Source organism: Vombatus ursinus, unplaced genomic scaffold (genome assembly GCF_900497805.2).
Source record: "Vombatus ursinus unplaced genomic scaffold, bare-nosed wombat genome assembly UNPS02014848.1, whole genome shotgun sequence".
NCBI lineage: Eukaryota > Metazoa > Chordata > Mammalia > Diprotodontia > Vombatidae > Vombatus > Vombatus ursinus.
The window spans coordinates 2,592,419-2,607,330 of record NW_020954626.1 but is presented as its reverse complement, the minus strand read 5'-3'; the positions used below and the strand labels follow the sequence as shown (position 1 = coordinate 2,607,330).

At 38.4% G+C, this 14,912-nt stretch overlaps 1 protein-coding gene across 1 annotated transcript in view; it reads right to left on the bottom strand.

Moving 5' to 3' along the window:
* The window catches only part of GLDN (gliomedin), a 65,779-nt gene that overhangs the window by 6,963 nt on the left and 43,904 nt on the right, over window positions 1-14,912 (bottom strand). The window contains exons 5-6 of the mRNA XM_027840804.1: window positions 5,020-5,175; window positions 1,564-1,701 (exon numbers count right to left, since the gene is read on the bottom strand). Of these exons, the coding sequence (XP_027696605.1) occupies window positions 1,564-1,701; window positions 5,020-5,175 (294 nt within the window). The remainder of the gene's footprint in view (window positions 1-1,563; window positions 1,702-5,019; window positions 5,176-14,912) is intronic.

Sequence of the window (14,912 nt, the reverse complement as noted above, 5' to 3'; positions counted from 1 at the left end):
CCCCCCCCCCCCAATACTTGGGCTGACACAACTGACCCTGCTTCTTTGTCAATATGCTAAGTGGCATAAAGAGCTTCTCCAGGAACCAACTGTCACTGGCTAGCAATGCATTTGGCAAATTGAAACTCCATGAATGCTTTGGCAAAGTCCCTCTCATTCACCCAGAGCTGATTGCTGTAGTTCATTCTCTGAAAGAAGCCTTGACAAAGGGGACCGATGTTAATGGAGAAGATGATAACTGAATATCAGAAAAGGTGTAGTTATGCAGTGAGAGAGAAGAATTCCCAACTGGTGATAAGAATTGTAATCCAGCTTCACTAAGGCGAGGGCATCTTTTAAAACATACATTTACCAAAAGCTGAGTGTTGCCTTAATGTGTCTTCTAGAAAGAAGAGGGAGGTGTAGCTCTCTGAGTACACAAATTGCACACTGGGTCAAAAGGAAGATAACTCCATAGGTAGATTCTGAAATCAGCTGAAATATGGAGGCAAAGGAAGAGACCAGACATTCCATGGGTCTGTCTGGGATCCAACCATAGGATTCTGTTTCTAGGATCTTTGTATTTTCAGTATGTTGACCTAAGAGGTCCTTTTTTAGGCATCCCATAGAATATTCAATGCACACACACACTAATAGGCTTTCATCCACCCAGCTTGGGCCCTAGCATGTGGGAGATAGGGTTGAGGCAACTATTTCTACATTATCTCATGTAGAAAATCTTATCTTCCCTAAGAGTCTTTTTTTTTTAAATCAAAGTAGCCTCTTTCTTCCTAATTAATTAAAAAAAAACTCTTGATTTTCAAATTGGCCAACAAAACCCTCCCCTTGATCTGAGTGAGTTTGAGTATAATCTTGATGTTAATGGTCTTCCATCTCTAAATATAGACTTAGCTATCTCTAGCACTAATATCTTTGTTAACAATAGTACATGCAGACAAGAGATAACAGATCCAGCCAGTCCTATTGTCCGGCCCTTTCCTTCCTTTGAAAGCACCAAGTTTCTAAAGGATACATAAACAGAGAGATATAGATGGGTTTGAGGGAGAGGGGGAGAGGTGTATTTGGGCAGAGAAAGAAGGAATCTGAAGGATGGAGTATGGCTGCCAGGGAAAGAGGAAGAGGGCTTAGGTGCAAATTTGAATTGAATTGTGATTTGTTCCTGGCTATTCACACTTCAGTCTCTGATGAATATCCTTGTTTATGGGGGAGAAGCCACCTTTTCAATTTGACTTTAGCTAAATTAATATTTACTAGTCATTAAATAGTATTTTGGGGGGGTAATGTGGGGGGAATCTATTCTCAAGGATGTCTGGTAGTCCTCCAACTACTGCTATAGCTCATCAAAGAACAGGGTGGTGCTGCAGAAAGAGAACTGAGTTCAGGGTGAGAAGACATAGGTTTGTGTCTTGGCTCTTTCATTAACAATCTGGGCAAGCCTGGGCAAGTCACTTAACCCTTGTGTACCTCAGTTTTCTCATCTGCAAAACGGGGTTAATAATGCATATGTAATTAAAAGGTACTAAAGTCTCAAGAGATAGAGATGAAGCCAGGGGCTGTAATGACCTGTGCATTGGCTGTTAAACATATTTGCCTGGCGCTGGGCTTTGGCTTTTCTGCTTCCAGGTGGGCCAGGTGGACCTTGAGGGCCAGGGGGTCCAGGAGGGCCAGGGAGGCCTGGGGGACCTTGGTCCCCTTTGGCACCTAGAGAGAAACAGAGAAAGAAAGAGAGTGAGAGACATTATTGTCATGGACACAGCTTTCATTTTATTCAGTAAAAGGATGTTGGGAAACTTTTTCTCATTGGATTATAGATGTAGACCTAGAAGGATCCTGAGATGTTAATGAGTCTGACCCCTTCATTTTATAGGTGAGGAAACTGAGCCCCAAAAAGTCTCAGTGACTTGCTCAGGGTTACACAGTTACTAAGTGTTTGAGGTGGGGTCAGAACCCAGGTCTTCCTGCTTCCATGTTCCATCCTTCATTCTGTCTCTTAAAGGAGACCCTTCCAGCAGCTACTTTCCCTATACCTTTAAAAACTCTGGGCCACATTCTTGTCATGATGAGAAACTCTGACATAGGACTTAGGTAAAGGATCAAATTTTCGAAATCTGTTTTTAAGGAGCAATGGTGTACAGCAGAAAAGAGCACTGGCCTTGAGGTCAGAAGGACAGGATTTGTATCTTGGCTCTTTCACTGACTAGCTGGGTAAACCTGGACAGGTCACTTAATTCTTCCATGCCTCAGTTTTCTCACCTGTAAAATGGGTATAATAATGGCCTCTACCTCCCAGGGTTGTTGTGAAGATCACATAGATAATATTTGTAAAGTGCTTAGCACAGTGTCTGGTACATGATAGGTGCTATGTCAATGCTTATTTCCTTCTTTCCTTCCTTTCTTCCCTCCTCCCTCCCTCCTCCCTTCATTCATTCCTTCTTTCCTTCCTTCCTTCCCTCATTCTTTCCTTCCTTCCCTCCCTCCTGCCCAAGGTCACATGGCTAGCAAATGGCAAAGCCAGGACTCCTAAGATCAGATACAGAGCTATAAGAGAACATGGAGGCCAACTAGTCCAATACCTTTTTTTATACATGAGGAAACAGAAGCCACCAAAGGTTAAGTGATTTTCCTAAGGCCACCCAGGTAGTAAGTTGTAAGTTGGGATTTGAATACAGGTCCTCTAACTTCAAACCCACTACTCTACCACTGTACCACACTGCGTCTCCAAAATTCCATATTTGTGTATTGCTTCATCCTTTTCAAAGGAATACTTTATCCTCCTAAATCTTACTTTTTTTTTTTTTTGGCAATTGGGGTTAAGTGACTTGCCCAGGGTCATACAGCTAGTAAGTGTCAAGTGTTTGGTCTGAGGCTGGATTTGAACTCAGGTCCTCCTGACTTCAGGGCCGGTGCTCTGTCCACTGCGCCACCTATCTGCCCTGTAAACCTTACTTTTTAAGGTATTTTAGATGGAAATCTTTCTAAAATGGGTTACATACTTCTCTGCCTTCCAAAACCGAGTATATTGCACATAATGTAACCTTCCCATGATGACTCAGGGCTACCATTATTAGCATCAAGTATTGTACCGTGCTATAATTCAAGTTACTTGAGACATTATAGGGCTTCACACTCCTACACAAGAGGGCCTAGGTGGCTATGCTTTTTTATAGAAATGTTTCCTTCTTGTAGAAGATGGAGTAGAGACAGAGACCATGATAGTAATAAAGGAAGCATAAGAAATTAGATAATGACACATTTCTCCTAATTCCCCATTTTTCCTTAGATTGGCTCTATAAAAACAACTCTAAACTCTCTTCTATGATGCAAGTAAAAAAAAAAAAGAATGTTTTCTTCTTTACTATCAACTATCATTTTTTCTCTTCCTCTATCTATGTCTAGTATCCCATCTCTTCTAATCTGTTCTTCTGAACTAGGCAGGAAATTCAGATAAGCAGTTTTTTTCTCATCTGCAAGATGGGGATAATACCTAACTGACCTTTTCTTTTGTTCAGTTGTTTCAGTCGTGTCCAACTTTTCATGATCCCATTTAGGGTTTTCTTGGCAAAGATACTGGAGTAGTTTGTATTTCCTTCTCCAGCTCATTTTACAGATGAGGAAACTGAGGCAAACAGGGTGAAGTGACTTGCCCAGGGTCACACAGCTAGGAAGTGTCTGAGGCCAGAAGATGAGTCTTTCTGACTCCAGGCCCAGCGTGCTAACCACTGCTCCACCTGGATGCCCTTTTGGCTTCCTTCAAATCTCAAATAAAATTCCACATTCCTTTCCTCCAAGATTTCCTCCAATTTAACCTGACTCTATCCTGTTTGTCCATACTTGTTTACATGTTGAATTCTCCATTAGATTCTGAGCTCCTTGAGAGCAAAGACCGTTTTTAACCTTTCTTTGTATACCCTGCGCTTAGCCTAGTGCCTGGCACAAAGTAGGCCCTTAATAAATAAATGCTTGTTGACTTGACTTGCTGATTAAATCACATGATCTTATGTTTAGGGCAGATTTTCCTGCTCAGACTGCATTTGTAGTTATTGTGGTATTGTAAAGAAAAAAAATAGCACCAGACTTGGATTTAGGGGACCTGGATTCAAATTCTGGCTCTATCCCTTAGTAGTTGTGTGACCTTGGACAATACACTTTATTTCTCTGGGTCTCAGTTTCTTCATCTGTAAAATGGCAATAATGTACTTGTACTACCTACTTTACAGGTTGGTTAGGAGGATATTTATGTGGGTTATAATTATAAAACTCTAGTTTTCAAATACAGGTGATAGGGATTGGACCTGCGATTTTATTGATACAGGGAAGTGAGGGAAGAGGAAGTTCTTTCTATCAATACAGGTTGGAACCTTCCTCACCATTTATCGTCTAAGAGAGTTTCCTAGAACTCTGAGAGGTTAGGTGACTTGTCCAGGGTTACACGGCCAGTACGTATCCGCCTTGAACCTAAGTTTTCTCAGCTCTGTTTTGCTCCCCAAACTCTCATGCCAGTAAAACTTTCTGCATCAAATGGACATAGACAAGCCAAAATACTAACACATAGACTGAACAAAAAAATTTGTTATTAATCCTTCATTTTGAAGAAGGATAACATCATGGACAATGTCTTGCTTGTGAATTGAATTTAAGTGAGACAGAGCTGCAGAAAATTGTCAGCCTCACTCTCTCTTTCACAATCATCAAAGTCCAGTAGTTAGACAAAAGTCAGGGTGGCTGGCAATGGTCTGAGATGCGGTGGATGACCTTGGCATCCACTGAGAAAACAAAACAAAACAAAACAAAAACTCATGCTTTCTTTCCTCTAAAAAAAACCACTGTCTACAATAGCTACAGGTCATCAGGCCAAGTGCTGGTCATTGAATGGTTGACTAGTGATCATTGCAGCAAGCTTGCAGACCTTACCTTCTCTGTACAGTGTGGAGGCTGGCTCTTTATTTACTATGCCATGGTTGCCTCTTATCTGAATAGAAATAATCATAATTGCATGAGCCAAAGTGGTCGTACTCTTACCTGTAGGAAGCACATCATTGGATGGGTCCCCTTTGTCTCCTTTCTCTCCTCTTTCACCTTTCTCTCCTGGGGGACCATCATTTCCAGGCAAGCCTAATTCACCAGGGTCTCCCTTTTCTCCTTTCTCCCCTTGATGTCCTATGGCCCCAGGCGGCCCTAAGAATAAATGATACATTAGCCATATAGTGCAAAGGATCACCAAAAATTTCCTGCTCACCCTAAAGAAAAACCAAACCTTTGTTTGGGAAAACCTCCTCCTCCAACAAATTATAATGATCTATAGCAGTCCCAAATATTAGAGATATAATAGAATATCAAAGCTAGTAAAGTTTTTACATGAAAGAATTTGATTTCTATTAGGCTTCTAATTGGCTCAGTTTCCCCAGAATCTTTTGATTTAACCTACATGACAGAAGTAGGTAAAAAAAAAATCAGAATCCATTTCAACAGGAACTACACTGTCACTTGTAGGTAATAAATGACACTGAATTTGCAACCAAGATGGATCCCTTTGAGGAAACTTTTAATGTTTTTTTTTAACCAAAAAAGAAACTTAAGTATCTCCTGAGGAGGCCTTAGAAAATAAGTCAGGCTAGAATAAAAAGTAGGTTGGAAAAGTCAAGTAGATGTGACACTTAGGCAATCTGGGAGGAAAGAGGAAGGGAAGAGAAATGATCTCATAGTGGGTTAGATTTTTGGCAACAGGAAAGAGGAAGAATTAGGCAAGGGTAATGCAGTAACTACAAGGTTAAATACAATAGGGTTTGCAATACCATACTATACTATAAACAAGGTAAGTAGCTAGGTGGCACAGTGGATAGAGTGCAGGGCCTGGAGTCAGGAAGCTTGTTGTTGTTTAGTTGTATCTTGTCATGTTTGACTCTTTGTGACCTCCATTTGGGGTTTTCTTGGCAAAGATACTGGAGCAGTTTGCCATTGCCTTCTCCAGCTCATTTTACAGATGAGGAAACTGAGGCAAACAGGGTTAAGGGACTTGCCCAGGGTTGTTGTGAGGATCAAATGAGATAATAATTGTAAAGGGCTTAGCATAGTTCCTAGCACATAATAAACACAATACAAATGTTAGCTATTATTGTTAGTGGAATATCACCATTCTACAAGAAATGACGAACAATACAGAGAAGCATGGAAAAATTTATATGAACTGAGGCAAGGTGAAATAAGTAGTCAGGAAAACAATCAACACAATAGCTCCAACAATGTTCATAGAAAGAGCAACAACTATAAAACATTTGAAATTGAATGTTGCAAAATTATAAAGACTAAGATTGGTCCCAAGGAAGAGATATGAGTGATACCTCTGCCCACGTCTTTGCAGAAATCATAGTTCATGGAACATGGCACATAATGTCATAATTTTTTTGTGTGTGTTCATTGGTTTTGCTGATTTTTTTTCCTCTCTTTTTTTAAAAAGTTATTTGTTCTAAGGATGGCTCTCTGGGAGGGAGGAATAGAAAGAAAAATGTAGGCCATTTAAAAATAAATGGATCCATCAAAAATCTATTTCAAAAAAAAAAAAAAAAACCAAAAGCTTAGAAGGGAGCATCAATGGGAACCAGCAAATCCTGGCCTCCCTGATTTCTTGGGCCCTATCAAAAGTGATCCTCAAAATCATGGGGACTAACTCATTTTACTTATTCATTTTTCTCTTTCTGGATTCTAAGACAATCAAAGGGTATGTTTTCATATTTTCTTATTAATTATTAAAAATTCATCTCATTAATCAGTCATCTTTGAGCCCCCATCCCAGTTTGTTAAATATTATTTAATTAAATTAGAGAATTTTTTTCTCCTAAGTTTTTGCTCCTCTATCTCTGTCCCTGTCTCTGTTTCTCTCTCTCTCTGTCTCTCTCTATCTCTCTGTCTTGGTCTCTGTCTGTCTCTCTCTCTCTATATATATGTAGATATCTATACAAATACATATCTATAGACATCTATCTATAGATCAAAACCCCTAATCTCCTAGGCTTAAATAAGCATGCAGGTTACTGACTATAGCATACTATTTATTAATAAAGCAACCAATAATAAAACAAAAACATATGATTTACAATAAATATGTCAGCCGTGAGAAGGATCATAGCCCAGCTCTCCCTTTAGCCATCATTACAACTAACGACTTCTAGCAGATTCTAGAGATGATAAAACCATTGGGGCTGATGAGATCACCAAGTGACATAGTATAAAAGAGGAAGAAAAGCAGGCCCAGCACAGAGCCCTGGGGGACACTCACTTTTCTTTGACAAAGATTCAGGAACAGTTAGACAAGTAGACGGGACCAAGAAAATACAAAACAAGGCCAAGCGATGTCTGGACATTCCAAAAGTGCTTAATTCAGGAAGTAAGGCTAGAAGAATGAGTAAAATAAGGCTCTCACCATAAAGAGGGATTAAGGTGATAGTGATAACCAAGGCACAATACCCCCAGAAGAGAATGACTTCAAAACATCTACAAAGCCTCAAACAAAAATACAGGTTTGACACAAGTTCAACCAGAATTCCTGAAAGAAATTTAGCAAGAACTTTTAAGAGAGTTTAAAAAATGATTTTGTAAATGAAGTGAGAATGCTAGAGGAAGGAAAGACTTGGAAAGAGAATTAACAGTTCAGTGCAAGAGGTACTAAACCTTACCCAAACAACAAAATTGGAATGGGCCAAATAAAAGTTAATGACTCTGTGAGACAAGAAATATTAAAACAAATGCAAAAGACTAAAAAACAAGAAAATGTAAGGTATCTAATATAAAAAAAATTGATCCAGCAAACAGATCAGGAGAGATAATTTAAGAATCATTAGTTTACTTGAAAGCTATGACCAGAAAAGAGCCTGGGTATTATAATTTTAAATCATGGTTTGAACATTGGCTGGCTGGGTAACCCTGGGCAAGTCATTTAACCTTTCTGAGCCTCAGTTTCCTCATCTATAAAATTAGGGGGTTCGACTTAGTGATATCTGAGTCCCCTACTAGTTCTAAAATTAACTAATTAACCTATGAATACTGCCAAGAAGACCATTACTTTGGGGAAATCTGGCAAATTGCATTCAAATAATTTATATTGCATTAGAATACAATTACAATTAATCCCTAAATCATATTTATTTTGGTACTTCAAATGATTGTAATCTCTTAGGTAGCACTGAATCTTTTTTTTTCTTTGTTACAAGTGGTCAGAGAATGGGTTGGAGGTATATCCTGAATAATTATCATATTAAAATAAAAAACAATGTTGTTTTTTTAAAATGCATGTGTGTGACATGTCAGGGACCATCATTTTAGAGGTTTTATAAGAGTGAAAGGATTTTGCCACCTTATAATTCTGCTTGTGGTCTCTTAATCTTTTTCTGAAACAGTCTAAGGTGGAAGAAGGGAACAATCATCATTATTACATGATTATATATAGCGCATAGTATAATTACATATTGTAGAATAATTATGTAAGAACCATCATTTATGTATTGATTTAAGATTTGTAAAGTCCTTTATATATATCTTCTCATTTGGTTCTCATAACCCTCTAACATAAGTGCTAATTATTATTATCCTTATTTTATGGATGAGGAAATTGCTGCTTAAAGAGTGGTAACATAAAAAACACAATTCCCAAAGCATGGTTAAGTATTTTGTCTATTTCTATTTTTGTGTGGAATTCAATTATTAGATGATGGAATGTAGGAAAAATCTTTCCTTTAGCAAGCCTTACCAAAATATTCTCTCTTGTTTCTTGGGAAATTTTTATTTGTCACAGAGCTAGAAGAATGGGGTGTTAGAAGTATAACAAAGTCCAGTCTTCATTTCCCAGTAAAATTTCCTATTGTGGCTCAATCATTTTGCCTCCACACTACTTAGAGAAAGTGAGGTCGGCAAGTTTGATACAATGGTCACTAATGAATGCCCTTTATTGTTTGGCCCTATGACTTGTAGCTACTGTAGTGAGCATGTTTTTCAGGGAAAAGAAAGCCACGAGTTTTGTTTGCCTGGTGCAAGTGCTAGAACTTTGGTTTTTCTTTCTTGTCTGCCCACTCTGTGCAGTTCTATTAGCATGAATGTTGGGGAGAGAAAGGCAGTGGAGAAAGAGTTGATTTTAGAGTTAGGAAGACCTTGGTTCCAGTCCTGCCGCAGACACATACTGGCTGTGTGACCCTGGGCAGTTTACTTAATATCTCAGTGCCTTACACAGGAGTTGCCTGTGATCTGCATTCATGGAGGATGTTTCCACCTAGATTGTTATTTTTTTTTAATTACTTGGGATAGTCCTATAATTCTCTGGGCTTGGGGACAATTCCATTTCCTTACTCTAGAAGTGGAGAAATACTTAACTTTTCTGAAATTGTCTAAGGTGAAGCTCTCCTCCCCTTTAAAGTGATAGCTGTCAGGTCTTGTGTGATCCTGATTATAGATCCTTGGCACTTGCATGCTTTATTTCTGCCTGCTTTCGCTTATTCACTAGTGCCTGAATTACTAAATTTGCCTCCAAGCTGAGCTTTCTGTTCCCTGTGTCTCCTTTTAGTCTATTCTTTAATCTGTTCTTATCATATGGGGATAGAATATAGAGGAAGAGGCTGCTTGATTGGTTAAGACAGAACCTTGTTCAGTCATTTTTTAGTTATGTCTGACTCTTCCTGACCCCATTTGGGGTTCTCTTGGCAAAGACACTAGAGTGGTTTACCATTTTTTTCTCTAGCTCATTTTACAGATGAGGAAACTGAGGCAACCAGGGTTAAGTGACTTGCTTAGGATCACACAGTAAGTGTCTAAGGCCAGATTTGAACTCAGGAAAGATAAGTCTTCCTGACTCCAAGCCCACCACTCTATCCATTGAGCCAACTACCTGCCCCAAGACTGAATCTAACATTGAAATATGGATAAATAAATTGTCAATCAAATGATTAAATGAGATAATGTAAACTTGAAAACATTAAATAAATATCAGTTACTATTCTTGTCCAGAATAGCCCTGTGGGTCTATCTCAAATAAGCAGGGGTTAGAGGAGGGGATGATGCTCTAAGATTTTAGAAGGAATAAAAGTACCTAGGGAAATGTTAAATAATTAAGATCATAATGTAGAGCTAAAAGGAACTTTAGAAGCAATTGAGTCCAAGTTCCTTATCTTGCAAATAAGGAAACTGAGCCCCAGAGAGGTTAGTTATTTAATTGTACAGGCTGAAGCCAGGCTAACTGACCTCTGATGTTTCATTTCACTTGGAGAGTCTGTGATTCTATAACCTTGGGCAAATGACTTCACTCTCTGGGCTTCAGTTTCTTTATTTGTGAAATCAGAGGACTGGACTATATATTCTCTAAGGGTCATTCTAGCTCTAAACCTATAATCCTATAAATGAAGACCCTATGAAGGCTTCCTGTTATCTGCTGCATTCACTATGTATGTCTAGCTTTCAAGATTCTCCAAAATCTGGTCTTCCCCTGCTTATCTACCTAAATTACATGCTTTAAAATTTTCTGAAAGCACTTTTGAACTTTCACAACCTTCAGTATTTAGTACCCTTCCAACTCTGCTTGGCCAGAGAGATGGAGCTCTGACTTCAACAGTTTTATTTTCTGTGGGCAATCCATTGAACTATATTAGCACCAAGGGATGTGACCTCAACCTCCCCCATCCCTCCCCTCCCCAAACTTTGGCATATCCTTTCACCTTGTGTTAGCTGTAAATCTAAAAAAAAAATAGAAGTTCTTGGGCAGCAACCTAGTTAAGAATGGGAAGTTGCCTCTAATATCCATAACACTATGCCTTCAGCTTTCTACTTCACTGCCCACTGTTGGTCACAATAAGGTTTGATGATTTGCATTAGGTCAATTTAACCTGTTGCTCTATGTATCAATGTACTAAGATCATGTCTTACAGCATGGCACTGTTCTGTCATTCTAGTGCCCTCATTTACATGACTGATGACAGATCAGTAGTGAGTTATAATAGAAAAGTTGCTAGATTTGGAGGTAGAGAATTTGGGTTCAAATTCCAGTTTGATCGCTTAATAGATAGATGGTACAGTGGATAGGGCAGTAGGCCTGGAGTTGGGAAGATTTGAATTCAAATTCAGCCTCAGACATTTACTAGCTGCGTGTCCTTGTACAAGTCACTTAGCTTCTATTTCCTTCTGTTTCCTTAACTATAAAATGGGGATAATAATAACACCTAATTCCTGGAGTTGTGAGGATCAAATCAGATAATATTTGTAAAGTATCTGGCACATAATAGGTGCTATATAAATACTATTGTGGCCTTGGGCAAGTCAACTTCTCTGGGTCTCAGTTTTCTCATTATAAAATGAGGAGATTGAACTAGATAATCTTTAAGACTCCTAATTAAATCCATGATTATATGACAAGAGGAATCAAGTTATAGAGAAGAGGGAATTAGAAACAATGAAGAAGTGTGGCCAAGGAGAGACCCCTCCATTTCCCACAGGACTCTTAGTGGAGTTATAATTAGTGAGTTACAATGGAGAACTTGCTAGATTTAGAGGTAGGGAATTTGGGTTCAAATTAAAATTGTCTAGAAGGGCATTACCCCCAACTAGGCTCCCCTTTTGGGAAGCAACCCTGAGATGGGATGAAGAGTTTCAGGTCTTAGAGATTAGAGGTGTCTGTCACTTCAGAATCTGCCTTCAGAAATTAACACCTACAAAAAGAGAAGCTCTATAATGACAAAGATGTACCTACTATTGAGAATTAGATTGGGCAACAGAGCTGCCAGTCCTGAGGATATTTGGGGACCTCCATAAAGGCCATGATGGTGATGTGCAGAAGATGGCTGCTGAAGTCAATGGAGGATAGAGCAGGCACAAGCCATGCGTGAAGTTAGGCTGGACAGATGGTGAAAAGAGAGGAGGGGCAAGGTTCAACATAAGCTGAAGGCAGAAAGTTCTGGGCCACTTTGTCAGAAACAATTAAGACTCAAGCCATCCAGGGTTGTGAAAGAAGGGTCTCTGAATCAGAGAATCAGTCATAGAAGTATAGGCTTTTGCTTTTGTAGTCTCTGGGTTACTCAGTTGGCCACACCCTCCAGGCAGAACTGGAGTTATTAAAGGGATATTTCCTAATTCGTAGGATCATGTATTTAGAGCTGGGAAGGACATTGGCAAGTTTTGATAATTACTGCCTTGTAATATAGTTTAAAATCTGATATTGTTAAACCTCCTTCCTTTACATTTTTTCCATTATTTCCTTCGATATTCTTGACTTTTTGTTCTTCCAAATGAATTTTGTTATTATTTTTTCTAATTCAGTAAAATAATTTTTTCCTAATTTAATTGGGATGGCATTGAATATATACATTAATTTAGGTAAAATTGTCATTAGGTGAAATTGTTTTTTATTATATTGACTCTACCTACCCATGAACAATGAATATTTCTCCAATTATTTAAATCTGATTTGTATAACAAGTTTTTTATAATTTTGTTTGTATAGTTCTTGGGTTGTGGTCCAACCCCCTCATCTGTAAATAAGGAAACTGAGGCCCAACAATGTGAAGTGATTTGGCCAAGGTCAGTGCCAGAGATGGGATTTGGACCCAGTTCTGTGGACTCCAAGTGAATGCTCTTTACATTGTACTGTGCTGATCCTAAGTTATGATGAGCACAGTCCCTTGAGATTGGGAAATTATCTTCATTTCACAGGAAAACATGGTACGTCAGAGAGGAAGACCACATTTTCCAGCTTGACTTGGGATTCTGACAGAAGTTTCATGTCCTCAAGAATCTGAAAGTTTGGTCACAAGTGACTTTTTCCTTTTCTTTTTGGACAGTTTGATTTTCTGGGATTCTATTTCTAGTAGGACAAGAACAGGGACTCAGCCTGTGTTAACACATCCATGGACATTTAAAAAGCTTCTAAAAACCTCCCTCCCTGAAGCTGGTGATTGACATAACTTTGGTCATTTTAATTAAAGAATGATTTTTCAACTTTGAGATAGTTTTGATGTTGGGACATATGATTATAAATGGTTTTTCTACTAATTAGCTGGGTGATCCTGGACAAGTAACTCCACCTGTCTGGGCCTCCATTTACTCATGTGGAAAATGAGGGGATTTTAATTAGATCAGAGATGTCAAACATTGGGCTGTGTGCCCCTATACCAGATTAAAATGTAATTAATAAGTATATGACAAATAAATACAAATATGTTATTCAATAAGCAAGAAGAATTATTATTTTAATAATAGAAAATATTTTAAATAAATTTGATAGAAAATATTTTAAATATATTTGATAGCAATATAATTATATTAACTGTAATATAAACAATCCATTTTAAATAAAATTATTAATAAATAGTATTAAGTAACATAATAAAAGAATAATAAAATACAATAAAACATAGATAACATAACTTTTAAAACTAAGTCAATAAGGGGCCCATAGGGATCCTTATGTATAGTTTAGTGGCCCCTGTTTCTATTTTATGGATACCACTGGACCAGATGATCTCTAAAGTCCCTTTCAACTCCAATATTCTATGGTTCTTTAAATTTCTATCATCTTTCTGTTTAGCTCCAAACATATCCTTTTTTTTCTACAGTGCCTCTCTTTTCTCTGAGATGTAAATTTTCTACAGGTGAGAATTCCTAATGACATAATTTCTTGACTGCTCAATGCTTTTCCTATCCCTTTCATATCACCAGAAAACCAAAAGGATGATGTCAATCTAGAACTCTAGGAAGACTGTTCACCTCATATATACTGGGGCCCACAGACTCATTTTTGGCTGGATTTACTGACCAATTTTTGCTGTAGTCCTCTCAAGGGCAGGGACACAATCTTATATTTCTTTTGTTCCCCTTGTCTCAGCACTAGCACAGGGCTAGACATAGAGCAGACACTGATCAAATTGATTGAATTCTGTGCAATGACATCTCGTCTATCTAGGATGTAAATCTGATTTAAATTTCTAGTGGTTTCTTCGGACAAGCCAAATGTTCTATACAGGCGCCATCATCATTATTCTGTGATGATATTTATTGATAATTATTATAATAAACAGAGTATTAGTTAATCCTGAATAATTTGTGGTTGTAATTTCTTGGACTGAACTGACCTGGGAACTCTGCCTTATTTCTGTACACCACATTTTTACAGAGGGCTCCTGCTAAGCAGTGCAGGGAAGGACAGCCTGCCAAATTGGTAATGAGATCCAATAATTCTGTCACAGGGTGTTATTTTTTTTTTGCATGTGGTTATTTTTCTCTCATTCTCAAAGCTCATTTTCTGAGCAAGACATATCTACTACCCACCTGTGATCTGTGATTTCCTTCTTACTTAAAAAAAAAAGCGAAAGGCTACATAGGATACAAATGTTTGCTCATTAAACTCAAATTAAGATAGTCATTAGTTTGTGTTCAAAGCCTTGTAGTTAACACTGACACTGCACTTTTAATGTTGGGGGGGGAATTAAAACAAATTTGTTTAAAATTTTTATTTTATTCAAGAGCTGATGAAATTGTCTAGAAAATCCTATACTGCTCTAGAAGTTTGTGGTCTCCCAAACTGTGTGATGTTAGAAGCCTAGTACTACAATCTCTCTCTCTCTCTCTCTCTCTCTCTGTGTGTGTGTGTGTGTGTGTGTGTGTGTGTGAGAGAGACAGACAGACAGACAGACAAGCAGGCAGGCAGACAGAGACAGGGAGAAAGAGAGGAGAGGAGAGACAGAGAGAAAGAGGGAGGGAGAGGGGGAGAGCATAGATGGAGAAGAGAGGGGAAGAAGAGGCAGAAGGGGAGAAGGGGAGGAGGGGAGAGACTAAGACAGAGACAGAGAAAGAGAGAAGGGAGAGAGAGAGACAAAGGGAGGAAGAAGGGAGAAAGACAGTGAGAGAAAGGGAGAGAAAAAGGGGGAGGAGAAGGAGGTAAATGGAGG